Source organism: Muscardinus avellanarius (genome assembly GCF_963383645.1).
Source record: "Muscardinus avellanarius genome assembly, chromosome: 10".
Taxonomy (NCBI): Eukaryota; Metazoa; Chordata; class Mammalia; order Rodentia; family Gliridae; genus Muscardinus; species Muscardinus avellanarius.
The window spans coordinates 54,702,577-54,730,122 of NC_137796.1; the positions used below are offsets into that span (position 1 = coordinate 54,702,577).

General features: G+C 47.5%; 1 protein-coding gene across 13 annotated transcripts in view; it reads right to left on the reverse strand.

Annotated features, from left to right (window-relative positions):
- Positions 1–27,546, reverse strand: part of POU2F2 (POU class 2 homeobox 2) — a gene marked incomplete at both ends in the record, with an annotated part of 42,945 nt that overhangs the window by 5,261 nt on the left and 10,138 nt on the right. For 2 of the 13 annotated variants that reach the window (XM_080703099.1, XM_080703105.1), the window contains 8 exons: positions 177–353; positions 425–573; positions 653–794; positions 929–1,042; positions 4,261–4,352; positions 4,441–4,546; positions 24,900–25,175; positions 25,398–25,514. In XM_080703099.1, coding sequence (XP_080559225.1) covers positions 177–353; positions 425–573; positions 653–794; positions 929–1,042; positions 4,261–4,352; positions 4,441–4,546; positions 24,900–25,175; positions 25,398–25,514 — 1,173 coding nt within the window. Of the gene's footprint in view, positions 1–176; positions 354–424; positions 574–652; positions 795–928; positions 1,091–4,260; positions 4,353–4,440; positions 4,547–24,899; positions 25,176–25,397; positions 25,581–27,546 lie in introns of all 13 variants that reach the window. The other 11 variants (XM_080703098.1, XM_080703104.1, XM_080703103.1 and 8 more) reach the window with 7 other exon arrangements.

Below are 27,546 nucleotides of genomic sequence, written 5' to 3' on the forward strand. Positions count from 1 at the left end.
TAAGACCTGAAATCTGTGTCCCTGGTGTGACGGTGCTCCCTACGTAAGATGCTCCCCAAGAGCATCTCTCCTGGCCTTTGTTCTATCTAGGCTCTGTGGACAACCTGGCAGGCTTGCTTCACACAGGTGCTGCTGGGCTCACGGACCTCCCGCCCCCCACAGGGTTCTCGCAATACCAGATGGGGGCTGTAGCTGGCCGGCTTCCCTGGGCTGGGCAGCATGGGGGCGGCACTGCAGGGGTTGATGCGCTTCTCCTTCTGGCGCCGGTTGCAGAACCAGACGCGGATCACTTCCTTCTCCATGTGCAGCTGCTCGGCGATCAGCAGGATCTCCTCTGAGGTAGGCTTCTGGTTCTGCGGGCAGAGGGCTCCTTGGCACCGGCCCTTCCTCCCGTCACCCAGGGCCCCCGGGCGTGTGGCCTCACCGCTAGAAAACTCTTCTCTAAGGCGAAGCGGACGTTTGTCTCTATGCTGGTCCTCTTCTTGCGTCTCCGGCCGGGCAGTCCGTCGAAACCCAGGCTGGGGCTGCTCAGCTGGTTGGGGCTGGGCAGGCTTGAGTCCACAGACATAGTCTCTGTCCCGGGAGGAGACCTGGGCGTGAGAGGGCGCCTCCCCTGACCCGCCCGCGACCCCGGGCCTCAGCCCAGTCCCACCTGCGTCGTTGAGCCACTTCTCCAGGAGGGGCTTGAGTTTGCACATGTTCTTGAAGCTCAGGTTGAGGGCCTCGAAGCGGGAAATGGTCGTCTGGCTGAAGTCGTTGCCATAAAGCTTGCCCATGGCCAGACCCACATCACCCTGGGCGAGCGAGATGGGCATGGGGTGGCGGTCAGGGCGGGACCTTCCACAAGGCCACCCTCTAGCTGGTAGGCCACACCCACAATCCATCAACCGGCCCCGCCCCTAGCCCCGCCCAGTAGGTGTCCCCAGACCTGCGTGAAGCCTAGCTTGATGCGGCGTTGCTTGAAGGTGCGGGCGAACTGCTCCAGCTCCTCCAGGTCACTGGGCTCCTCGGGGTGGGATGGGGGCTCCAAGCATTTGGGGGGCTGCGGGTGTGAGAGGTGCGGGTCGGGCAGCGTGGGGCGGCTCACGGCCTGGCGGGATGGGGCGGGCAGGTGGATGGGAGGCAGGATGGAGGGCCAGGATGGTGCTCAGCAATGGCCGCTGGGTCTCTGCCCCCCATCCCCCGCGGTCGGTCCAGCCTCTTCCTTAGACTCCCCACCACCTGCTGGAGGAGGTCTCTCAACACTCATTGTCAGTCCTGCTTAAGGTTTGACTCTGCTGCCCCACGTGGGTCCTGTCATCACCTGGAACTCTGCGCTATCCCTTGGATCCTGCAAACCCTGAGAAGGAGCCAACCGGCTTCTTTTGCCAAGGGTTCTTTCCTTGGAGCTGGAGGAGTAATTTCATCCTCCTCTCAGCCAGGGAATCAAGAACTAGTTCTGGCTCTCCCACTAAATTGCTGGGTAGCTCATGGTAAGCATCTTAACCTCCCTGGGCCCCACTTCGCCTCTCTACAGGATGGAAACTCTCACCGCTGCTCCGGCTGCTCACTGGGGGTGCTGGAAGAATCAGTTAAAAATAAGCCAGTTGTAAAGCTAGGTGTAGTGGCACACGCTTGTAATCCCAGCTCTTGGGAGGCTGAGACAGGAGGATCATACAGGTTTGAAGCCAGCCTCAGCTACTTAGTGAGGCTCTCAGCAACTTAGTGAGACCCTGTTTCCAAATAAAGTATAAAATAGGCCTGGAAGTGTAGCCCAGAAGTAGAAAAGCCCCTGGGTACCCCCCCCCAGTACCACACACACAAAAAAGCCAATTGTCCAAACCCATAAAATGCATATCAAGAGTGAATTCTAATGTTCAAACTATGAACTTTGGTAATAATGGTGTGCCAGTGTAGGTTCAATGACTAACACATCTACCACAGGAAGGCTTGCATGTGTGAGGGTATAAGGGACCCTTCTGTCATTCACTCAACTTTGCTGTGAGTGTAAAACTGCTCTAAGAATTTTAAGTCTTTAAAAAAAATGAGTAGAGCAGGGCGTGGTGGTGAAAGCTGCAACAAGAGGATTGCAGGTTTGAAGCCAGCCAAAGCACATTACAGAGGCTAGTCACAGCAGCTTGGTGATATACTATTTCCAAATCAAAAATAAAAAGGGCAAGCGGTGTAGCTCAGAGGTAGACAGCTCCTGGATTCAATCCCGAGCATCACACATACACACACAAAAACCAAGAACCAGATGTGCTGGTACACACCTATAATCTCAGTACTAAGGAGGCTGAGATAGGAGGATCACAGATTTCAGGCCAGCCTCAACAACTGAATGAGATCCTGTTTCTTCTCTTTTTTTTCTTCTCTTTCTCTCTCATTTGTTTGTTTGTTTGTTGCTGGTACTGGGAATGGAACCTGGGGGCATTCTACCTATGAGCTACATCCCCAGCCCTATTTTTTATTTTGAAACAGGGTCTCACTGAGTTGCAAAGGGCCTCACTAAGTAGCTGAAGCTGTGAACCAGAATGCTTATGCTCCTGTCAGCCTCCCGAATGATGGGATCACACAGTGCGCTACCATGCCCAGCTCTCCCAGTGCATATCTCCTTTTTCTCTTTCTTTCCCCCCACCGTGTGTGTGTGTGTGTGTGTGTGTGTGTGTGTGTGTGTGTGTGTTACTAAGGATTGAATCCAGGGATATTCTACCTGTCAGCCATATCCCAGCCCCATTTTACTTTTTATTTTGAAATAGAGTTTCACTAAGTTGTGGAGGGTCTCACTAAGTTACTGAGGCTAGCTATGAACCTGTGATCATCCTGTCTCAGCCTCTCTGGGATTATAGGCACAGCCACCATGCCCAGCTTGAGACCCTTTTACTTTTTTTTTTTTTCCCGGTGGTACTAGGATTGAACCCAGAGACATTCTACTTCCAAGCTACACTACCCACCCTATTTTACTTTTATTTTGAAACAGGGTTTCTCTAGGTTGCTAAGAGTCTCTTACTTGCTGAAGCTGTCCTTGAGCCTGTCATGCTCCTGTCAAGAGCCTATTTCAAAATAAAAAATAAGCTGGGCATGCTGATGCATGCCTATAATCCCAATACTTGGGAGACTAAGACAGGAGGATCACATGTTTGAGGCCAGCCTCAGCATCACAGCAAGACCCTTAGCAACTTAGCTAAGTTTCTGTTTTAAAATGAAAAATAAGCCGGGCATGGTGGTGCAAGCTTGTAATCCCCGCGCTTGGGAGGCAGAGACAGGAGGATCATGCAGGTTCTAAGCCAGCCGTGCATGCTGGCTTAGGAGACCCTGTTTCCAGACCAAAAAAAAATGTAAAAATAGGTCTGGGAGTGTAGCCCAGAGGTAGAAGGGCTTCCAGGAACCCCAGTACCACCAAACATAAATAAATAAATAAATAAATAAAATAAATAAATAAAATTGGGCTGGGGTCTAGTTCAGAGGTAGAATGCCCCTGGGTTCAGTCCCTAATACCACCCCCCAAAGAGACTTGCAATCCCCTGAATTTTTTTTTTTTTTTTTTTTTGGTAGAAGGAAACCCTTCTACCTCCAGACTACACTCCCAGACCTATTTTTATATTATTATTTTTTTGTGTGTGTGGTACTGGGGGTAGAACCCAGAGGCTTTCTACCTTCAGGCTGTACTCCCAGACCTATTTTCTATTTTATTTGGAAACACGGTCTCACTAAGTTACTGAGAGCCTCACTAAGTAGCTGAGGCTGGCTTCGAACCTGTGCGATCCTCTTGTCTCAGCCTCCCAAGCGCAGGGATTACAAGCGTGCGCCACCACGCCCGGCTTTATATTATTATTTGGAAACAGGGTCTCTTAAGCCAGCGTGGCTGGCTTTGAACCTGCACGATCCTCCTGTCTCCACCTCCCAAGCGCGGGGATTACAAGCGTGTGCCACCACGCCCAGCTTCTGAAATTTTGTATATTTGTCTAGATAAAGCTTTTGAGGAAAAGGGGATCAAATTTAAGTCTTTCATTGGATTTGTCCATGTGCCTGGAAGGGTTAAGAACCAGTAGCCTGGCTGGACTCCCCTCATTCTCTAAAAGGAGCTGAGAGGGACAGCATGACTCAAGGTCCCCAGCAAACCAGTGGCAGAGTGAGGCTGGGTCCTAGGCCCCTGGCTGCGTGGCCCCTGTGGCATGGGGTGGACCACTAGGAGGAGACTCTCACCCCCAGGCTACCTGTTCACCTGGCGCTCTATGGCCCTGCTTCTGGCCCAGCCCTGCATGCAGTAGACAGTCTCACCTGTGTGGGAAGCCCGGCCCGGGGCTGGGAGGTCAGGAGAGCTCCCTGGGTTTGCTGAGGTAGCTGGAATAGATTTGGCGTCGGTAGCAGGCCTGGGGAGACAAGGACACACGGGGTGAGGGCGAGTAGGGGAAGTGAGGACAACCTGTGGAGGTCTAGGGAGGCGGGGTGGGGGCTCACCTGGCTGACTCTGCTGGGCCTGTGGCAGTAGGAACTGAGCAGGTGGCTGGAGGTGGTGGCCTGGCACAAGCACCAGCTGCTGGAGCTGGAGAAGCTGCTGTATGTCCTGGCAGGGAGAAGATGGACAGAAAGGCACCCTGAGTCCTGGCCATATTCCTCCTCCTCTGGGTCACCTGAGCCCCAAGGGGCTGAAAGCAGGAATGCTCAATGTGGCACTGGGTGGCAAAGTGTGAGCCATCAGACTCTGGACAGCATCCTTGGCTGGGAGCACCCAGGGGCTTCTCTCGACATGGGATGCCAGAGAGTCCCATCTGAGCTGATCCAGGAGGGCTCACTCTTACAGTCTTTTCCTTCCTGATAAAATATTTGCCTTGTCTTACATTCCCACAGAACAAATAGACTTGTTTAAAAATGTAAACCAGACCCAATCTTTTCTCTTTCTAAAACACTCCCAAGATAAATGATATTAGCTTTAAAATACTCCAGCAAATAGTGGGTATGTAGATCAGTACAATCACTTTGGGAAACTCTGACACTTTATAGGCTGAAAAAAGACATGTTGGAATCCTAACCCCCAGAACCTTTGAGTGTGAACTTGTCTGGAGATAGAGTCTTTGCAGATGATCAAATTAAAACAAGGTCATTATAGTGGGCTCTAATCCACTACAGTTGGAAACCTCGTACAAAGGGCAAATTTGGACCCAGAAACACAGATAGAGGGAAGATGATGTGAAGGAAACAGAGGGCAAAGACAACTGTCTTTCTGGCCAAGGACAGAAGCCAGGACAGCCCCTTCCTTCGCAGCCCTCAGAAGGGGTCAAGCCTGCCAGTACCTTGGCTTCAGACTTCCATCTTCCAGAACCGTGATACAGTATTTCTATTGTTTGCGTCACCAAGTCTGTGGCTCTTTGTTACAGCTGCCCCAAAGATTAATACAGGCACTGTCCACTACAGCTGAACATACCATTCCCAGTACCACACACAAAAAAGTGAGGTGTATTTGCCAATAGGATTGGTAAAATGTTGGTATCTTTTGAGCTAGATGATGGGTATTTGGGATTCATTAGATCATTTTCTCTACTTCTGTGTTTAAACATTTCCAAAAGAAAAAAGCGAAATCACCTTATAAGCCAGGTGTGGTGGCACTGTAAGCCCAGTATTTGGGAAGCTGAGACAGGAGGATCACAGATTGAGGACAACCTCAGCAATTAGTAAGACTCTTATCTAGAGAGACCCTGTTTCAAAATAAAAATAAAATAGGGCTGGGAGTGTAGTTTGGAGGTAGAGTGCCCCTGGTTTCCATCCCAGCAACACACACACACACACACACACACACACACACACACACACACACACACACACTCTCTCTCTCTCTCTCTCTCTCTCTCTCTCTCTCCTCAAAGCTCCTCACTGGACTGGGCTGGAAGGCTGTTATGCTGAGGCCTGTGCTGCCTCCCTGACCTTAACTTCTTTGCCCTCTCTTTTGTTGGCTATGCTCCAGCCATTCAGCCATCTTCTGTTTTTCAGCTGCTCCAAACTTGTTTTGCCTCAGGGCCTTTACACAAGCTGTTCCCTCTCTTATGCAAATTGTCCCAGAGATGCTCTCTTTGGCTACTTAATATAAGTTGCTGAGGCTGATCTGCAATCCTCCTGACTCAGCCTCTCATGTACTGGGATTACAGACATACACCACCACACCCAGTTTGACTACTTAATCTATTTTGTTTTACTTATTTATTTTTTGTGGCAGTGGAGATTAAACCCAGGGGCATTCTACCTCCAAACTACACCCCCAGCCCTATTTTATTTTTATTTGGAAACAGAGTCTTGGTAGGTTGATGAGTCTCACTACTTGCTGAGACTGTCCTCAAACCTGTGATCTTCCTGTCTCAACCTCCCAAGTACTGGGATTACAAGTGTGCACCACCACGCTCAGCTTAACTACCTAATCTAAACCAGCCCACCCCCTTTTCATAGTCTTCATAAGACACCACATCTCAAGACATGGCACATTTGTAGTATGCCACCTTTGCTGATGCTGCAGGAGTACCTAGTCTTGACTGTCTCCGTGACCACTGTATCCTCAGCCCCTGGATGGCATTTGGCCGCCAGCAGGTGCTCTATATGTGGTTAGGAACCAAGAACAACACTTCATCACTGACCTTACAAATATGTGTGTATAGTTGGAAGGCCAAGTATGTTATTTATACTTTTTCCTCTCTGGGAAATTTGGGGTATTGGTATAAGACCCTCAGCTCCTCTAAATGCTAAAGACCAATTTAATGTCTCAGGAAATGAACTGACTGGGAAAAATATAAACCACTTGACAGAAGAAAGGGCTAATTTTTCTACCCCAGAAAGAGCAGTTACAAATCCATAAGAAAAGAAAAAAAACTGATGACCCAGTACAGATAGGTCTTAAGAGTGCCCAGCAAAGAAATATATTTTTGAGTAAAAATGAATTCAGATAGCACTCTTGTAATCACAGCATTCAGGAGGCTGAGACTGGAGGATTGCAGTTCGCAGACAGCTTCAGCTACATAGTGAGGCCTTCCGCAACTTAGTAAGACCCTGTTTCAAAATAAAGAACAAAAAATAAGGCAGGGGGTGTAGCTTGGAGGTTGAATACACAAAAATGAATTCAGATCACTCACAGTAAGATAAACAGAACTACAACTGCACTGAAATACTGTGTGTGTGTGTGTGTGTGTGTGTGTGTGTGTGTGTGTGTGTTACTGAAGATGGAACCCAGGGCTTTCTACCTGTGGGCTACATCCCCAGACCTATTTTTTTTTTTTTTTTTTTTTTTTTTTTTTGGTCTGGGGATGGAACCCAGGGGCATTTGACTTCCAAGCTACACCTCCACAACTATTTTTCATTCTTTATTTTGAAACAGGGTCTCACTGAGTTGCAAAGGGCCTCACTAAGTAGTCAAGGCTGCCCACGAACCGCAATCCTCCAATCTCAGCCTCCCGAATGCTGAGATTACAAGTGTGGGCCACCATGCCCGGCTTGACCTATTTTATTTATTTATTTGTTTGATTATTTATTTATTTATTTATTTTGCGGGGCTCACACTCCCTGCCCTATTTTTTTATTATTTATTTTGAAACAGGGTCTCACTAAGTTGTGGAAGGCCTAAGTAGCTGAGGCTGTCTGTGAACTGCGATCCTCCAGTCTCAGCCTCCGGAATGCTGGGATTACAAGCGTGCGCCACCACGCCCGGCTCTATTTTATCTTTTATTAGGAAACAGGGTCTCGCTAAATTGCTAAGAGTCTCACTAAGTTGCTGTAGCTGTCCTCAAATCTGTGCAAACCTGCAATCCTCCTGCCTCAGCTTCCCAAGTACTAGGATTACAGGCAGGCAGCATCACAACCAGCTTATGAAATATTATTTTTACCTCTTATATCAGAAAAGATAAAAACACTACATAACACACCTTGGCAAACAACACTTGCATGTGGCTAGTGAGGGGTATTTTGGCAATGTCTATCAAAATCACAAATTATTCTTTGATTCAGCCACTCCACTGTTAGGAATTTGTCTTAGGAATATATGCACACTCTATATCCATAGAAGGATATTCCAGGAGCAAGCTGTGCTCTTGCAAAAGTGGGAATCAGTTGGCACAAAGCCGTTGAGGATGGGTGCATGAATTAGGGTGGAGCTTTACAGTGGACTATTACGGAGTAGTCAAAAGATGATTCTTTGTGGGGGGTGCTGGAGATCAAATTCAGGGGTGTTCTACCTCTGAGCTACACTCCCAGCCCTTTTTTAAGCTTTTGTTTGGAAACAAGTTCTCTCTAGATTGCTGAGAGTCTCAGTAAGTTGCTGAGGCTGTTCTCAAAACTACAATCCTCCTGGCTCATCCTCTCAAATACTGGGAATACAGGCATGTGCCACCACACTGAGCTTCTTTGTGTCTTTATATGGGACAATCTTCAGAATACTGAGTGGAAATATTTTATTTTGTTTTATTGTAGGACTAGGGATGGAACCCAGGGACATTCTACCTCTGAGCTATACCCCCAACCCTATTTTTTTTTTTTTTTTGGTGGTACTGGGGATGGAACCCTTCTCCGGGCTACACTCCCAGACCTATATTTTTATTTGGAAACAGGGTCTCTTAGCCAGAGAGGCTGGCTTTGAACCTGCGCAATCCTCCTGTCTCCACCTCCCAAGCGCAGGGATTACAAGTGTGTGCCACCATGCCCAGCTGAGTGGAAATCTTAAGAGACAACAGTGGATATGATGTACTACAGTTGTGTTTAAAAAAACTTTTAGCTGGGCATGATGGCGCACGCTTGTCATTCCTGCACTTGGAGGCTGAGACAGAAGGATTGTACAGGTTCAAAGCCAGCCTCAGCTATTTAGGGTCTCAGGTACTGGGATTACAGGCATGTGCCAGTATACCTGGCCATTCCTAACTCTTTTATTTTTTATTTGGAAACAGGGTCTCACTAAGTTGCTGAGAGCCTCACTGTTTCCTAATAAAATATAAAATAGGTCTGGGAATATAGCCCAGAGGTAGAAAGCCTCTGGGTTCCACCCCAGTACTACCAAAAAAAAAGAAAAAAAAGTTTATCTAGAGTCAAGCATGGTGGTGCATGCTTGTAATCCCAGCATTCAGGAGTCTGAGACCAGAGGATCACAGTTCACGGATAGCCTCAGCTACTTAGTTGTAAGGCCCTTCACAACTCAGTGAGATGCTGTTTCAAAAATAAGAAGGCAGCTGGGCGTGGTGGCGCATGCTTGTAATCCCAGCGTTTGGTAGGCTGAGACAGGAGGATCACAGTTCACAGCCAGCTTCGGCTATTTAATGAGGCCCTCTGCAATTTAGTGAGAGACCCTGTTTCTTCCTTCCTTCCTTCCTTCCTTCCTTCCTTCCTTCCTTCTTTTCTTTCTTTCTTTCTTTTTTTTTTTTGTGGTACTGAGGCTGGAACCCAGCGGCTTTTCTACCTTCAGGCTAGACTCCCAGAGGGGTATTTTGTTTCAAATAAATAATTAAAAATAGGGCTGGGGATGTCACTTGAAGGTAGAATGCCCCTGGGATCCATCCCCATTACTGCCAATAAATAAATAAATAAATACATACATAAATAGACTAAAACATGGGATTGGGGGATGTAGCTTGGAAGTATATATGCCCCTGGGTTCCATCCCCAGTACCACAAAAAAGAAAAAAAAGTTTATCTAGGTATTGGCTTGCAAACTATATCAGAAATAGGCTAACCCCATCCAGTTAATTAGAGGCTTGGTGATCAGCCTGATCCCCACTTTCCCTTCTTATAAATCCTGCATTTCTTGGGTGTGGAGCATTTATCTAGTCCAAATAAATATCGAGTGTCCGCCCCTCCCCCGTTTGTCTGCACAGTCACTGGTGACCATCCCTGCTTTCCCCACCTTACACAGTTCAAGGCTGCTCCTGCTCCCCGGGGGGCTTCCACTTTCTCCACATCGATCCGAGGAGTAAGCACTCTGAAGCCACCTCTCTCTAGCCGCCAGTCATCTCAGAATCCAGAGTATGGTTTTGAAATCTTCACGCTATCCTTTGAAACCTAGTTCATTCTCCCTCCAGATGTGGATCATCCATGAGGCAGCAAAGCTTAAGCTTAAGGCCCTCCATTTACCATGGAGCCTTCCAAGGCCCTGGACCTCATTTTGGTTTTTTATTTATTAGGTACTGGGTATTGAACCCAAGGGCATTTACCTTTACAAGCTATGAGCTACACCTCCAGCTCCCTTTTTTTAATTTAATTTTTTGGTTTGAAACAGTTTCACTAGATTACTGAGAGTCACTAAATTGCTGAGGCTGGTCTCAAACCTGTCATCCTCCTGTCTTAGCTTTCTGGATTATAGGTGTGCACCACCACAACCAGCTCTAATTTTGGTTTTGTAATGTTATCTTCTTCTTCAAAAATCCTTCTAACTGGTTTAATTCTCAGGCCCCACAAGGACTCACCCTGCTCTGCACTGCACTTCTCACAAGGCAACATATTTGCTGATGTTTTTCCTCTGCTAGACTGAAACTCTAGTGGGCAGAGGCAGATCTTCTTCCTTCTTCCTTCCTCCTTCCTCCTTCCTCCTTCTTCCCTCTTCCCTCCTTCCTCCCTCCTCCCTCCTCCTCCTCCTCCTCCTCCTTCTTCTCCTGCTGCTTCTTCTTCTTCTTCTTCTTCTTCTTCTTCTTCTTCTTCTTCTTCTTCTTCTTTGTGGTACTTGGGGGTGGAATCCAGGGCTTTCTACCTCTGGGCTACACTCCCAGCCCTATTTTTTATAATTTATTTGGAAACAGGGTCTCACTAAGTTGCTGAGAGCCTCACTAGGTAGCTGAGGCTGGCTTCAAACCCGTGCGATCTTCCTGTCTCAGCCTCCCAAGCGCTGGGATTACAAGCATGTGGCACCACACCCAGCTCAAATCTTATTCTTCTGAAACTCCTAACCCTTAATAGAGACTGGGAAGTCCCCATTAAATGCCCACTGGATTGAAACTGATGAATAAGACCAGAACTAAAGTCTTATTACCATTATTTTTCCAATTTGCTATAATTATACGTTGATTAAAATATTTGTTAACTTGTATTTCTCTCCATAACACGACTTTCAGTAAAAACTCCTCTTTCCTACCAGAAGCCTAAAAGGGAGATGCCTGTGGTTTACATTTTGAATCAGCAGGAGAGGGAAAGAGAAAGTGCATCCTGGGTTGCAGAGGGGAGTCCCATGGTGAGAAGTTCAGATGAAACACATTTACCCACACCCCATCCAGTGAAGCAGACAGAGACTCAGGCCAGTCCGATTCTGCCTCCCCTCCCTCTCCCAGTCCAGCCAGTCCATCCTCACCTCCTCTGCTCCTTTCCCTCCCCAGCGTCACTCTCTTGGTTCAAGCCAGCATACCACTTGCCCAGACCACCATTCTCCCGAGCAGTCAGAGGGGGCCATATACAACAGAGTTCTGAATGTTCTTAGGCCATGAATTCTTTGGCATCCAACCCAACCTATTATCCCCTGGTCAAAATTTAAAATATATATAAAAGCCAGTCATGGTGGTACATGCTTATAACACCAGTACCTGGGAGGCCGAGACAGGAGGATTGCAGGTTTGTGGCCAGCCTTGGCTACTTAGTGAGGCACTCTGCAATTTAGTGGGACCCTGTCTCAAAAGAATGAAATAGGATTAGGGGTGAAGCTTGAAGGTAGAATGCCTCTGGGTTCCATCCCAGTTCAAAATGAATGAATGAATGAATGAATGAATGAATGAATAAACATATAAAATACATAGGATTTCAAGTAAAAATCAACTGTATTGAAATACAATAACCAAGTACATTTTAAATTGTGATATAGTAATATATAGGTTTCTTTTTTTTTTTTTTTTTTTTTGCAGTACTGGGTTTGGAACAAAGGGGCATTCTACCTCCGAGCTACATGCCCAGCCCTATTTTCCTTCCTTCCTTCTTTCCTTCCTTCCTTCCCTTCTCTCTCTCTCTCTCTCTCTCTCTCTCTCTCTCTCTTTTTCTTTCTTTCTTTCTTTTCTTAGTGGTAATGGGGTTCCTGGAAGCCCTCCTACCTCTGGGCTACACTCCCAGACCTATTTTTTATATTTTTATTTGGAAACAGGGTCTCTTAAGCCAGCGAGGCCGGCTTCGAACCAACAAGATCCTCTTATCTCAGCCTCCCAAGCATGGGGATTATAAGCATGTGCCACTACGGCTGGCTATTCTTTATTTTTTGAAACAGGGTTTCACTGAGTTGCAAAGAGCCTCACTAATTTGCTGAGGCTGTCTGTGAACCGTGTTCCTCTTGTCTCAGCCTCCCAAATGCTGGGATTACAAGGGTGCGCCACCATGCTCGGCTTATAGGTTTCTTTATTAGCATGTTTAAATAACAGAATTTAGTAACAGGTTTGATGACTACTGTAACTTTTAAATTTTATTATTATTTATATTTATTATTATTAGTAGTAGTAGTAGTAGTAGTATTTGTTATTATTTTTGCAGTATTGGGGATGGAACCGAGGGGCATTCTACCTCCAAGCTATACTCCCAACCCTATTTTTTATTCTTTATTTTTATTTATTTATTTAGTGGTATTGAGGATGGAACCCAGGGGCATTGTACCTATGAGCGATACCCCCAGCCCTACTCTTTTAGTCTTTTTATTTTTGAAACAGGGTCTCACCGAGTTGTGAAGGGTGTCACTAAGTAGCTGAGGGAGGATCACACCTGGCCTTCCATCCATTTTAAAACTTTTTATTTTGACCCGGGCATGATGGCACACTCTTGTAATCCCAGTACTTGGGAGGCTGAGACAGGAGGACTGTGGGTTTGAGACCAGCCTCAACAAGTAATGAGACTCTCATGAACCTTTGTTTATCTGTTTCAAAATAAAATAGGGCCGGTGGTGTTGATTGGGGGTAGAATTCCCCCTGGGTTCAGTACCCAGAACCAAAAAAAGGTTTACTTTGAAATAGGGTCTTGCTAAATTGCTGAGGGCCTCACTTAAGTTGCTGTGGCTGACCTCAAATCTCTGATCCTTTTGTCTCAGTCTCCCAAGTACTGGAATTACCAGCCTGCAGCAGTGTACCAGGCATGACTACTGTAATTTCAAAGATGAGTGAAAATAATGTATTGAGAGATCTGCAACAACTAGAAGAGAATATGAGTATTTCTGTGCATTGTGTTGGTTACAAAGTCTAAGTACTGTGGCCTGTTGCCTATATACACAATAGAAAGAAGTGCTACATTTTTGGTTAGAGGATAGTAAAAATGGAGATATACTTTTTCCCATCCAAGTTCATGGACCTACCCTTCCTGGGATGATGATGGTCTGTGGACTTCTGGTCCCTGTTCTAAAATCTAAAGGCTATCACTAACTCTCATCACATTTGTAAAGGACATTTCTTTCTTTCCTGCATTGCAATTTCTGCTTCCTATCTGTCTCCCCAGCTAGAGAGAACGAGCCTCAGCTCCATAAACGCATAAGCTTTTCTATCTTACCCCCCACACACACCCCAAAGGTGCCTGAGGGAGTGAGAATGGATGGTGAGAGTTAGGACTGAGGTTAGCCAGTAGGGGGCCCTGTTTCTCCACACTGTAGAGGCGCATGGCTCCCTGAAGCCTCTTGGGGGCGTGTTAAATTGGAGACAGATGGAGAAGTTACAGTAAATGGAGAGATTCTGGGGAAAGAGCCCAGCCGGCATATTTTGTGGATTAACTGTTCTGCGCCGGTGAGGGAAGCTAGCCCAGGGGTTAGCACACCTCATTAAAGCTGAAAAGGAAAGGGATCATTTCTTGTTCATTGCTGTATTCTGATCACCTTCCATCCCCAGAGCATGCACCTAACAATCACATTTTCAGTGAATAAGACAAAAAACAAAAACAAAACAAAACAAAAACTCAGGAAAGACTTGGCTATACTTTGCTGCAGGTCGGATTGTGGCCACAGATGGGACAGATAGTTTATGAATATGGGTGAATAGGGTTGGGGGGTAACTGCTCAGTTTCCCATCTGAACTTGTTCACCTGGAGAGAGAGAAAGCTATGAGAGTAACTCAGGAGGCCTGGCCCCAGAGCAGTCAACTGCGACAAGGCCCAGGTGCTGTGCCTCACCCCACTGCACAGGGCAGATGGCCCACTCCCCTGCAGCTCTTACCCGCCATGAAGGCACCCCACTATGACAGGGATGGTGTTGGTATGTTTGCCCTTCCTAATATGGCAAGTCATGACCAGTCTAGACGTGCTGTGCTAAGAATTGGACAGCCTGTAGTTAAGTCCAGACTTAAGAACAGAAAGGGGTGGGGTCTGGGAAGCATATAAGTCCTATGATTATGTTCTAAATGAGGGCGGTAGGAGGATGGGAACAGGGCAGCATTGGGCAGAGTTTCAGTTAGGAGGAATTAGTTCTGGTACACAGTATTTACTAATCGCTAATACAATGCATGAGGAATTTTGGGTTTTGTTTATTTGTTTTTGTTTTTTTCTGCAGTACTGGGAATTGAGCCTAGGGCCATTCTACCACCAAGATATACTGTTGCCACCCTATTTTTTATTCTTTATTTTGAAACAGGATCTCATTAAGTTGTGGAGGGTCTCAGTAGCTGAGGCTGTCCGCGAACCGCAATCCTCCAAATGCTGGGATTACAAGTGTGCGCCACCATGCCCGGCTTAAAGACAGGATTTTAAATGTTCTCACCATCTAGAAATGATAAATATTTGAGGTGATGAATATACTAAGTGGTCTGATTTGATCATTCCACAATGTATACATCGGTCAAAACATCACGTGAATTCACTATATATATATATATATATATATATATATATATATATATACAATTATTTGTCCATTAAAAATAAAAGTAATCCAGGTGTGGGGGCGCATGCCTGTAATCCCACTCCTTAGGAAGCTGAAATAAGAGGATCATAGGTTCAAAGCCAGCCTCAGCAACTTAGCAAGACCCTGTTTCCAAATAAAAAATAAAAGGGTTAGGAATGGCCAGGCATAGTGGCACATGCCTGTAATCCCAGTACCTGGGAGTCTGAGACAAGACAAGTGCAAGTTTTTTGTTTTGTTTTGTTTTTTGGTGGTACTGGGGTTCCTGGAAACCCTTCTACCTCCGGACTTCACTCCCAGACCCATTTTTATATTTTTATTTGGAAACAGGGTCTCTTAAGCCAGAGAGGCTGGCTTAGAACCTGCGGGATCCTCCTGTCTCTGCCTCCCAAGCGCGGGAATTACAAGCGTGCGCCACCATGCCCAGCAAGAACTTCAAGTTTTAAAGTCGGCCTCAACAATTTATTGAGGCTCTCAGCAATTTAGTGAGACCCTGTTTCCAAAAGAAATAGGGTTGGGGTGCATCTCAGAGGTAGTATTTCCCTGGGTTCAATCCCCAGTACCAAATAAATAAATAAATGTAAGCTGGGGTTTTAGCTAGAGTGCTTGCTTAGCACACACAGGGCTCTGAGTTCCATCCCCAGCACGATAAAATAGAACTCTAAAAATTAAGGATAGGCTTCCTGTTACTCTAAGCAGTGTTGGTCTGTGTAGGCGTGAGATGGGCTACCCCAGATGGGAGTGAGCACCTGTTGCAAGAGCCAGCTGGGTGAAAATCTCTGCCTGTCAAGAACATGAGAAAAGGCCGGGTGTGGCGCACACTTGTAATCCCAGCACTTGGGAGGCTGAGACAGGAGGATTGCACAGGTTCGAAGCCAGCCTCAGCTACTTAGTGAGGCTCTCAGCAATGTAGTGAGATCTTGGTTCCAAATAAAATATAAAATAGGCCTGAGAATGTAGCCCGGAGGTAGAAAAGCCCCTGGGTTCCATCCCCAGTACCACCCCCCCCCAAAACAAACAAACAAGCAAAAACATAAGAGTTCCTACACTGGTGAGGTACCTGTGTACCTTTCAACTTGACAGTTTGGGGTTGAGTCTTAGGCCTCTTGCTTGTTTCTTACCATGTGACCTGTAGAAGCCAAGTTAGCTTTTTTTTTTTTATTTTGAAACAAGGTCTCTCTAAATTGCTAAGGGTCTTGAGATGCTAAGTTGCTCAGGTTGGCCTTGAACCTGTGATCCTCCTGTCTCAGCTTCCCAAGTACTGGGATTACAGATGTGTGACACTGCTGACTTGCAAAGTTGTTTGGGCCTCAACATCCTTTACCATCTGGGATGGTGATGCAAATGTCCTGAAAAGACCTGGGCTTTGGAGTCTTTTTTATTGAGTTTATTGATTTGTCTCTCAGGGTACTGGTTTTCTTATCTATAAAATGGAGAGAAAAGTGTTCTGAGGCCTGTGTAATATCCTCCAGAGAGCACTTTGGAAATACATACTTCTCAAACATGAGCACTGGGTGCTACTGTCCCCATTCTGCTGTGAGTGTTCTGGGGTGCAAATCCCACCTGGCTCTTGAATCCATCCTCTTCCCAACAACTGACAGCTTTCAGTGACCACCCTCAGCCTCGGATATCTGCCTGTCTAACTGACGTCTCCACCTGGATTATTAAGAGACTTTCAAACCCCAGCATGCCCAGTTGAAACTCCTGGTTCCTTGCCTCAGCCTTCCAGAATGCTGTGTTCCTTCCCTGTCTTTCCCAGTTCAGGAAACCACCTCATCACTACCCACTGCAGAAACCCAAATCCTAGGAGTCCTCCCTGAACCATCCAACCCATATATGTGCACACCCCCATCGCCCTCTTACCCCCTCAGTGGACTTCCTATTGGCTCTTCAGTTCTACTCCCCTCTGCAGTACATCATCCCACTGCCCCAGGAGCTTTGTAAAGGGTCATGCACTCCCCTGTTAAAACCCCACAACAGGCTGGGTATGGTGGCACACACCTGTAATCCCAGTATGTGGGAGGCAGAGACAGAAGGATCACAGGTTTGAAGCCAGCCTCAGCAACTCAGTGAGGCTTGCATCAACTAAGACCCTGTTTCCAAATGAAAAAATAAAACAAGGCTGGAGGTGTAGCTCAGGGGTAGAATGCCTCTGGGTTCAATCCTCAGTCCAAAAACAAAAACCCCCAAACAGCTTCCCATCATACTTAGAATGCTTTTCAAACTCCTTGCACTGTGCACCGGCCCTGTGCTCTCCAGCGCCCCCCAGCTCACTGGGCCCCAGCTACACCTCCTCCCACTGTGCCTTGCACACAGCAAGCTGCTATCCACCTTGGCACTTCTAGCTTGCTGTTCCCTCTTCCTGAACAGCTATTCTCCCAGCCTCTCTCAGGACTGACTCTTTTAGCCTCGCTCTCAAAGGCCACCTTCTCAGTGAAACCTTTCCTAACCACCTATTAAAAGCGTCCCCTCCCTTTCCGCTCTGCCCTGTTTCATTTTCTGCATTACACTTACTCTGAAACTGTCTTGCTGCTGGTTTGTGTATTTGTTTACTGTCTGTCTCCGCTGGTCCTCCAAGGCAGCCACCTCTGCCTTATTCACAGTGACCCCTAAGGCTGTGGACAGGCCCCTGGCATACAAAAGGTGCTCAATAAGTGCCAAATGTCTATGATCATCCCAGTCACTCTACTAGTAGAAGCTCTAAGTGGGACAGAGGGGTGGGTTCATCTCTGCTCTCTGTTCCTCGAGGTTGGCTCTGCCATATGGAGCCCAGGAAGTCCTGGCCACAGGGACAGAGCACCATGGATCTGAACCACTCAACAGGGAGAAAGAACCTGCTTATGTGTTGTGTGTTATAGCACATGCTGCTTTCTGCTACCATTCTAGGACAGGCACCCAACTGCAGGCCCCAACCCAGGAATCAGAGGAGGGACTGGCCCAGCCCTGGACTCCGCTGACCACACAGCTCCAGGTCTTGCATTGACTGTTGCTCTTCAAGGAGTAGGGGCCATCTCTTCTTTCTTGCCCTCCAGGTGATCACCCATCAGGGCCAGTTGGAGCTGACTATGCCTTCTGAGGGCTGGAGCCCCCAGTAGACCTGGCCAGGGGGCGTGTCTGACCCGCCTGGGCTGCAGAGGCTGCAAATCTGGAAATGCTGCCACCACCTTCCTAGCCTGGGAGTGAGCTGGGCCTGGTGCTCCAGGGCAGGCCTTTTCCCTGATCTCAGCCAAATATTCTTTCGTCTTCAGGCACCTGGCGTTGAGCTTGGCCTGACCAGTGTCCCTGCCCCGCTCGTCCTTCACTGTCTCCCACCCCAGCTCCCTGAGCCTGCTCTGTCTCGCTTCCACACAGCTGCTGCTCCCACTGCCTGGACGCCTTCCTCCAGCTGGCCCACCTGGTAAGCTCCTCCTCCCCTTAGCTCAGATGCAGCCTCCTCCAGAAAGCCTGCCTGGTTCCCTCAGACACCGGGTGTGTTCCTTGTCTCGCATTCCCACCACACCCAGGGGGTGAATCCAGGAAGCCCTTATTCTCTAGGCCCTAACAGCCTAAAAGATTTGCATAAGCTTTATTTTCTGTGGTCCTAGTAGGAAAATAGAGATCTTTCCCCCCACTCTCCAAATACAAAATGATAGGGGAGAAGGAGTTGTTGTTGCTGGGGATTAAACCCAGGGGCATTCTATCTCTGAGCTAAACCCCCAGCTCCTTTTTTTTTTTTTTTTTGGTACTGGTGGTGGAACCCAGGGGCTTTTCTACCTCCGGGATACACTTTCAGGCCTATTTTATACTTTATTTGGAAACAGGGTCTCACTAAGTTGCTGAGAGCCTCACTCAGTAGCTGAGGCTGGCTTTGAACCTGTGTGATCCTCCTGTCTCAGCCTCCCAAGCACTGGGATTACAAGCATGTGCCACCATGTCTGGCCCCCCAGCTCTTTTTATTTTATTTATTTATTTATTTATTTATTTATTCATTCATTTATTTTTGTTGTTGTTGTTTTGCGGGTCTGGGGATGGAACCCAGGGGCATTTGACCTTGGAACTACACCTCCTGCCCTGTTTTTTATTCTTTATTTTGAAACAGGGTCTCACTAAGTTGCGGAGGACCTCACTAAGTAGCTGAGGCTGTCCATGAACTGCGATCCTACAGTCTCAGCCTCCCAAATGCTGGGATTACAAGTGTGCACCACCATGCCTGACTGCTCTTTTATTTGTTTATTGTGGTACTGGGGATTGAACTCAGAGGTATTCTACCTCCAAACTCACCCTTAGTTCTTTTGGGAGGGGGTACTGGGGATAGAACCCAGGGGCATTCTATATCCGAACTATACCCCCAGCCCTATTTTTTATTCTTTAATAGAGACAGAGTCTCACTGAGTTGCAAAGGGCCTCTCTAAGTAGCAGAGAACCATGATCCTCCTGTCTCAGCCTCCCAGATTCTGGGATTACAAGCATGTGCCACCCCACCATGCTCGGCTTTCCCTCCCCACTTTTTATTTTTTATTTGGAAATAAGATCTCACTAAGTTGCTGAGACTGATCTCGAATCTGTGATCCTCCTTGTCTCAGCCTCCCAAGTACTGGGATTATAGGCATGTTGCCACCGTGCCCAGCTTCAAAACTGTTTTAACAGTTAGTGTAAATTTTCAATCTATGCCAAGTTCTACCCTCAGACATTCTGAAAGGCTCCCTTAGAGTGATATCTTTTCTTTCCTTGATTCAAAACTGTGACTGCTAGGCGTGGTGACACGTACTTGCAATCTTAGTACCTGGGAGGCTGAGAAAGGAGGATGACAGGTTCAGACCAGCCTCAGCAGCTTAAGTGAGACTCTCAGCAATCCAGTGAAATGCTGTTTAGAAATAAAAAGAGTGCCGGGCATGGTGGGGCACTCTTGTAATCCCTGCACTTGGGAGGTGGAGACAGGAGGATCACGCAGGTTCGAAGCCAGCTGCGCTGGCTTAAGAGACCCTGTTTCCAAATAAAAATATAAAAAATAGGTCTGGGAGTATAGCCCAGAGGTAGAAGGGTTCCCAGAAACCCCAGTACCACAAAAATAAATAAATAAATAAATAAATAAATAAATAAATAAATAATAAAAAGAGTTGGGGTTGTAGCTTAGAAGGCAGAATGCTCCTGGGTTTAATCTCTAGTACCACAAAAACAAAAACAAAATCTGACAGCTAGGCATGGTGTAATACTGTAATACCAGTATTTACAAGTCTGAAACTGGAGAACTGCAGGTTCGAAGCCAGCCTCAGCCAACTTAGTGAGGCTTTCTTAGCAATTTAGTGAGAAATAAATAAACATATTAATTTTATGTTTCAAAATAAAAAGAGCTGGAAGTGTAACTCAGAAGTAGAATGTTCCCTGGGTTCAATCCCCAGTACCAAAAGGCAATAAATAAATAATAAATATAATAATAACCCTGTGACAATACTTGGGAGGTTGAGACAGGTGTAAGGCCAGCCTCAGCAATGTGGTGAAACCCTCAGCCACTTTGTAAGATCCTATTTCAAAATTAAAAATAAATGCTGGGCGTGGTGGCTCATACTTGCAATCCCCGTGCTTGGGAGGCGTAGACAGGAGGATCGTGCAGGTTCGAAGCTAACCTCTATGGCTTAAGAGACCCTGTTTCCAAATAAAAATATAAAATAGGTCTAGGAGTGTAGCCCGGAGGTAGAAGGGTTTCCAGGAACCCCAGTGCCCCCCCACACAAATTAAATAAATAAATAAATAAATAAATAAATAAATAAAAGTGCTGAGAGTATAACTTGCAGGTAGAATGCCCCTGGGCTTAATCCCTCGTACCAAAATATAAAACTAAAAAAAATTCTTTTGGTAGTATTAGGGATGGAACCCAGAGGCTTTCTACCTCCGGGCTATACTCCCAGACCTATTTTCTATTTTATTTGGAAACAGGGTCTCACTAAGTTGCTGAGAGCTTCACCAAGTAGCTGAGGCTGGCTTTGAACCTGTGCAATCCTCCTGTCTCAGCCTCCCAAGCGCAGGGATTACAAGCATGCACCACCACGTCCGGCTAAAACTAAAAATTTTCAGAAGTAAAAACTGTGCTGAGCAGCGTGACACATGCCTGTAATCCCAGTATTTGGGAGGTTGAGACAGGAGAATCACAGGTTTGAGGCCAGTCTCAGCAAGTAGTGAGACTCTAATCAACCTAGTAAGACCCTGTTTCAAAATGAAAATAAAATAGGGTTGGGGTGTATTTCAGAGTAGAGTGCCTCTGGGTTCAATCCCCAATACCAGAATACCACACACACACAATAAATAAAGAGATGATAAAGCAAAAACTGACAAAACATCCCTCACTGATTCAGTAAACATCCATGTAGCCCCCTCAGTAGAAGGTACCATGCCAAGTATTGAACAATTATAAAACTGCTATTATAATTGTCCCTTCGTCCATACAAGCTAGGAAACTGGGGAGACGGATTCTGCCAAACTGTCTAACCAACATTAGGGAAGGGGGACTTTCCCTTGATACTTTATGTAATTTCAAAGAAACTGTTTATAAGTGTTTTCGGTTTTCCTCCAGCGCTGGGGATTGAACCCAGGGCCTCACACATGCTGGGTAAGCACTCTGCATCTCCAGTCCTATGAGCATGATCCACTCTTTTTTCTGACATTCATAGTATCTTCAAATGAAACATTTTTTAGTGGTTCATTGGTATACCTGGTTCACTACAAGACAGAGAGCCCCCAGGGAGCAAGGACAACTGTGACTCACTCCTAAGTCTTTAGCTTCCTGCCAGGGCCTGAAACACAGGAGGCCAGAAAATGTTTGTGAAATGACTGCAAGAGTGAAGCTGAGGGGCAAGGGAGGTAAAGAGAGGAGGTGCAGGCCTGGAGATGGGCTCTTGGGCAGCTAGGGCAGGAGGAGCTTCCCCTGGTCCCTGAGTAATCTCTGGCACACAGTAGGTACATAAGAGGCCACTGTTGGGGAAAGGACTCCACAAGACAACTCAGCCTGTGAGAAAGAATTCCCAGCCAGCAAACTTGGCCCAGCTCTGCACTTGCTGAGGGAAGCTGGGGAGGGAGGAGCGAGAGGAGTCCTGGAGGGCCAGCCAGACAGCAGGTAGCAGAGGTGGCTGCTGTGGGCAGTCAGGGGAGCCTGGGTGGCCCTAGGAATGCGTGAATGTAAGAAGCATTGGCTGCTCAGGGGTGATGGCCTGGCTGGGCCTGAACTAGGCTACCTGCCCCTTCTCCCTCCTCCAATCTCTGTCCCTTCCGTGGATATTTCCTTAGGCTATTCAGACATGTGAAGTCCACACAGACTTTCTGGAGGCCTGGACTCTTGAGTTGGAGCTAAAGAATGAAGAGGAACTGTCCAGGTAAAGAGACTCCAGGTAGAGAGGGGAAGAGGAACAGGGGCTGCCCAGGCCGGCAAGAAGCCCCAGGCACTTGTCATTGCTCAGTAAAGGGCCACGTGTGCATGAAGCAAATAGAATGCCTGCTGCTGCTGGAGTCTCTGGTAGCCCAGATTGAAGGGGCTGGGAACCGTGTCCCACAAAAGACAGCTAAAGGCTGCAGCACAGGCCATAGGCTTAGAGCCCTGGGTGCCCAGGCCAGCTCAGACACGCTATTCATGGCGGGACCTGAAGAATGCTACTTGGCCACCGGGAGCCTTGGTGAGATGAGGATTTGTGGGTTCAGAGGTCATCATTAGCATAGTGATTGGTACAAAGGCAGCCTCCAGCAGACTAGATCATAGGCCCTGTGGCTGTGGTGGGCAGCCATCGTGGCACAGTGCAGCCTGGCTGCTATGTATGCTCTGTAGAGCCAGGACAAGGGCAAGCTGTTTTAAAGGGCAGACATCAGCTCATTGTCCAGTAAAGTCCCAAATGGGAGTATCAGTAACAAATGAGCCTGCCTGGAGGGGTGAATCCAGGAAGCAGCTTGCAGGAGTAGTCAGCGCTGGCCACCAGAGGTTCCAGGGAAGATGGTGGAGGAAGTGAGAGGAAAGTGGCAAAGCACTAGGCTGAGGGAGGCCGGGCAGGTGTCTTTGGTGCAGAATTTCTCAGGATCTTTACCAGTTTAGAATGCACTGCAGCCGCAAATGCTTGTGGAAACCAAACAGCACAGCAGGTGAGGCGGGCAGATGTAGGCGGGGTGGGCTAGAGAGAATGTGGCAGGCTGAAAGGGGATCCCACTTGGCTCCTACCTTGCTCCCATAGACTATCCTTACGGAAAACTGATTAGCCACTGTTGAGTTGAAGTGTGTCTCTTAAAAAGATAGGTCAATGACAGGCATGGTGGCGCACCTCCATAATCTCAGCACTTGGGAGGCTGAGACAGGAGGATTGCAGGTTCAAGGCCAACCACAGCAACTCAGCAAGGCCCTCGGCAACTTAGTGAGACCTTGTTTCAAAATAAAAAATAAGAAGGGCTGGGGGTATAGCTCAGAGGTAGAATGTTCCTGGGTTCAACCCTTAGTATCACTAAAATAAAAATAAAAATAAAAAAGAATGAGTCAAAGAAAGTCCTAATCCCTGGCATCTGTAAATGTAAATTCTTATACAAGACTGTTGTCTTTACAGGAAAGAGATGTTTAGATATACAGACACTCACAGAGAGAAGGCCATATGACAACAGAGGCAGAGGCTGCAGTGCTCTACCCTTGGGACACCAAGGATGGCCAGCACCACCAGAGGCTAAAAGAACAAGGAGAGCCAAGCGTGTGGGCACATCTGTGATCTCAAGGCTTGGGAGGCTGAGACAAGAGGATCGCAGGTTCAAGGCCAGCCTCAGCAACTTAGGGAGACTCTAAGCAACCTAGCAAGATCCTATTTCAAAAAATAAAATAAGATGCCGGGCGTGGTGGCTCATGCTTGTAATTCCAGCATTCAGGAGGCTGAGACAGGAAGATTGTGGTTCACGGACAGCCTCAGCTACTTAGTGAGGCTCTCAGTAACTCAGTGAGACCCTGTTTCAAAATAAAGAAAAAAAATTGGGCAAAGGGTGTAGCTCAGAGGTCAAATGCCTCTGGGTTCCATCCCCAGATCCGCAAAAAAAATTTAATTAATTAATTAAATTAAATAAGAACCGGGCGTGGTGGCACACACTTGTAATCCCTGCACTTGGGAGGCTGAGACAGGAGGATCACGCAGGTTTGAAGCCAGCCTCAGCGACTTAGTGAGGCTCTCAGCAACTTAGTGAGACCCTGTTTCCAAATAAAATATAAAATAGGTCTGGGAGTATAGCCCGGAGGTAGAAAGCCTCTGGTTTCCACCCCCAGTACCACTAAATAAGTAAATAAGTAAATAAATAAATAAATAAATAAAATATGGTGGCACATGCTTGTAATCCCAGCATTCGGGAGGCAGAGACTGGAGGATAGTAGCTCACAGACAGCCTCAGCTACTTAGGCCCTTTGCAACCTTGTTTCAAAAAATATAAAGACTAAAAAATAAAAACAGGGATGTAGCTTGGAGGAAGAATGCCCCTGGGTTCCATACCCAGTATAGCAAAAATACATAAATTAGTAAATAAATAAATAAATAAATAAATAAATAAATAAATGGACAAGGAGGGATTTTCCCGTGTGGGAGACAATACATATCTATTGTTTTATACCCCCACTGGTGGTGCTTTGTTATGACAGCCCTGGGATGCTGGCACAGCCAAACTGCATAGTCAGTGTACAGCCACAAACTCGCAAGATGGGGTGAGAGGACACATTGCTTCCTAACTCATAGGTCATAGACTTCTTTTCTGAAAGAGCTTCTTGTCAGAACCAGGCAACATGATGTGGAACACTAATTCCGATTCTCAGCCTTTTATTTTGTGCCTACACAGGTACCACTCGTGGAAACAACTCCTGGTTCCCTCACCTGTGTTGAGAACTATGATATCCACCTCCTAGGAGACTCTGAGTCCCATCCTCCTTCACATTTTTCACGTGGAAAACAGCCACATGGGATGTGCCCTCCTGTGAGCCTCACTTTGCCCATCTCTAAGATGGGATGGCAACAGCTCCTGAGGCTTCTTGGGGTGCTGAGGACTTCCTGGCACGTGGCTGGTGATCAGAGGTCCCTGTAGACTGGTCAGCCCCCTCATACACACTCACTCCTGCGCGCCCTTTGCTGAAGGGGGCGCCGTCCCTGGTGGCCGCCCTTACCTGTGCTGTGAGCTGGATGGGTTGGGACAAGGTGAGCTGTGGGGTTCCAGGGGGTTGGCTGGCAGGCTGTGGTGGTGGCAGGTCACCTCCCCCAGAGGAGGCTGGGGGCTGTGAGGTGGAGGAGGCAGAGGAGGAGGAGGAGGAAGAAGAGGCGGCGGCGGCAGCGGCGGCATTGGCGGCGGCGGCGGCACTGGACTGCTGCACAGCGGCGGCCAGCAGCTGGGCCTGGGCTTGCTGCAGGAGGAGCTGCTGCTGAGCTGGCATCAGTGCCGTGAGCTGTGGGTGAACGGGCAGCAGGCCAGAGGGGCCAGGGGAGCAGAGAAGGCAGAGAGGGGTTAGAGCCTGAGCCAAGCAAGTTAGGGCCAAGTCTTCCTGGAGGACAGAGAAGGCAAGAGGCAGGCAGGAGAGGGTGGCTATGGCCTCACTGGGACTTCTCATCTGCTGCATATGGGAGGTGGCTGGTCTGTGCCCCTTTCCCATTCTTCCCCAAGTACTTACCCCAGCTAGCTGGCTGCCCGTCAACATGAGTTGGGCCTGGGGCAGATGAGGCTGAGCCGGCTGGGGGGGCGGGGGCGCTGCTGGGGCTGAGTCACCACTGGGGTCTTCAGCCTTGATCTGGGGGGGAGAGAGGCAGGGTCCGGGACCCCAGAATGTTAAGTGGAGGCCAGAGAGAATGCCCACCTGTGAATCAAAGAGAGGGCATGTTTGTGGCAATGACAGCCTCAGGCTGGCACAGGAGGAGCTGACTGAAGTACAGAGGTGAGATGGTGGTTCAAAAGCCTCAGAACCAACCTCTGGCCTCAGTTTCTTTATTAGTCAAATAGGGCTAACGCCACCTGCACTCAAACTCCCTACTGGAGAGGTCACCTTCAGAGAGCACTGTTCTCCTGAGAATTAGCTTCCCCATGTATAAGATGGGGAATGGTGCCACTGTGGGTCTAGAAGGACAAATAAGGGAATTCTGGGTCCCCTTATCTGCATCAGCCATAGTGCACCTCTTATTTGTTCAATGGAGTAAAGACTTTGTTAGAAGGAAGGGTATTAGGGCATTTTTAAACATTGCCACCTTGGAACCTGGGCTACAAACTCAAATGATTATGGAGACAAGCAGACAGCACAAATGGGGGACTTGGGCAGAAGTGGACAAGGATGGGCTAGAAAGGGAGGCCGACCTAGCTCCCACTCTTCTCCCACTGGACATTCATTACATAAAACAGAAATGCCATAAGCAAACCAAGTGTGGTAGTGCATGCCTGTAATCCCAGTACTTAGGAGGCTGAGACAGGAGGATCTCAGGTTCAAGGCCAGCCTCAGCTCATTACTGAGACTCTCAAGCAACTAGTGAGGCCTTGTTTCAAAATAAAAAATAAAATAGGGCTGGGAGCATCGGAGATAGAATTCCTCTGGGCTCAATCCCAAGTACCACAAAAAAAAAAAAAAAAAAAAAAAAAAACCAATGAAAGAAAGAAAGAAATGCTATAAGCAAAGAGCTGTGTTCCTGTGCTACGGGGAAGCCCGATGTGGCCCAGGGGCTTCCAGGTCCAGCCCCTTGCCATCTCTCTAATTATGATTAGATGTATCTTGCACCATGCACATGGAACAGACCAGCCCAGCTTTCTTCCTCTCCTCAATAAAAAACAGACCACAGTGGCTGTTGGCGGGAAGGCTGCTGGCTAGAGATCACATCGGGGTAGGAGAAGTTATGGCTTGATGGACCATACACCCTCAGGCCCAGAGCGGTCATTAGAGATCATTCTTCAGCCCAATATCCCAGCACCATTTTGCAAAAGGAGTTCCAGAGATGGAAAGCTGACACAGCAGGTTCATGAGAGTGGGGTGGCCCTTAGGAATGCCAACAGAGAGACAGAAGCTCAGGAAAGGCCAAGTGACAGACATCAGCTCAACATTATAGGACAGAAGTGTCAGGAAGTTTTAGGGCTATGAGGACTAATGACTCCGAGCATTAGAAGTCAGGGGATGGCCCTCCCTGGCAGAGCTTTGGGCTCTGGAATGCTGGTCCTGTTCTACTTTGTTGTTGTTGTCTGTTTTGTTTTTGCAGTACTGAGAACTGAACCCAGGGACATTCTACCTCTGAGATATACCTTAGCCCTATTTTATTTTTTTATTTGTAAACAGGGTCTCACTAAGTTTCAGAGAGCTTCACTAAATTGCTGAGGCTGGCTGTGAACCTGTGATCCTCCTGTCTCAGCCTCCCAAGTAATGAAATTACTAGCATGCAGCGCCATGTCTAGCGTGTTCTATTTTTTTATCCACACTGGTGCCACAGGTGTCCTTGGTTTGTGAAAATTCAGTCACAAACTAAGGATCCATGCATATTTTGATGTGTCTCATATTTTAATGTGAAGTTTCTTAAGAATAACATTGACACAGCCGGGCATGGTGGTGCACGCTTGTAATCCCAGCATTTGGGAGGATGAGACAGGAGGATCTGGGTTCAAGGACAGCCTCAGCTATTTAGTGAGGCCCTCTGCAACTCAGTGAGACCCTGTTTCAAAATAAAGAATAAAAAATAGGGCTGGGAGTGTAGCTCAGAGGTAGAATGCCCCTGGGTTCCATCCCTAGTACCACAAAAAAATTAATAAACGAATAACATTAAACACCTTGGTGAGAACACTATTCCTCTTTT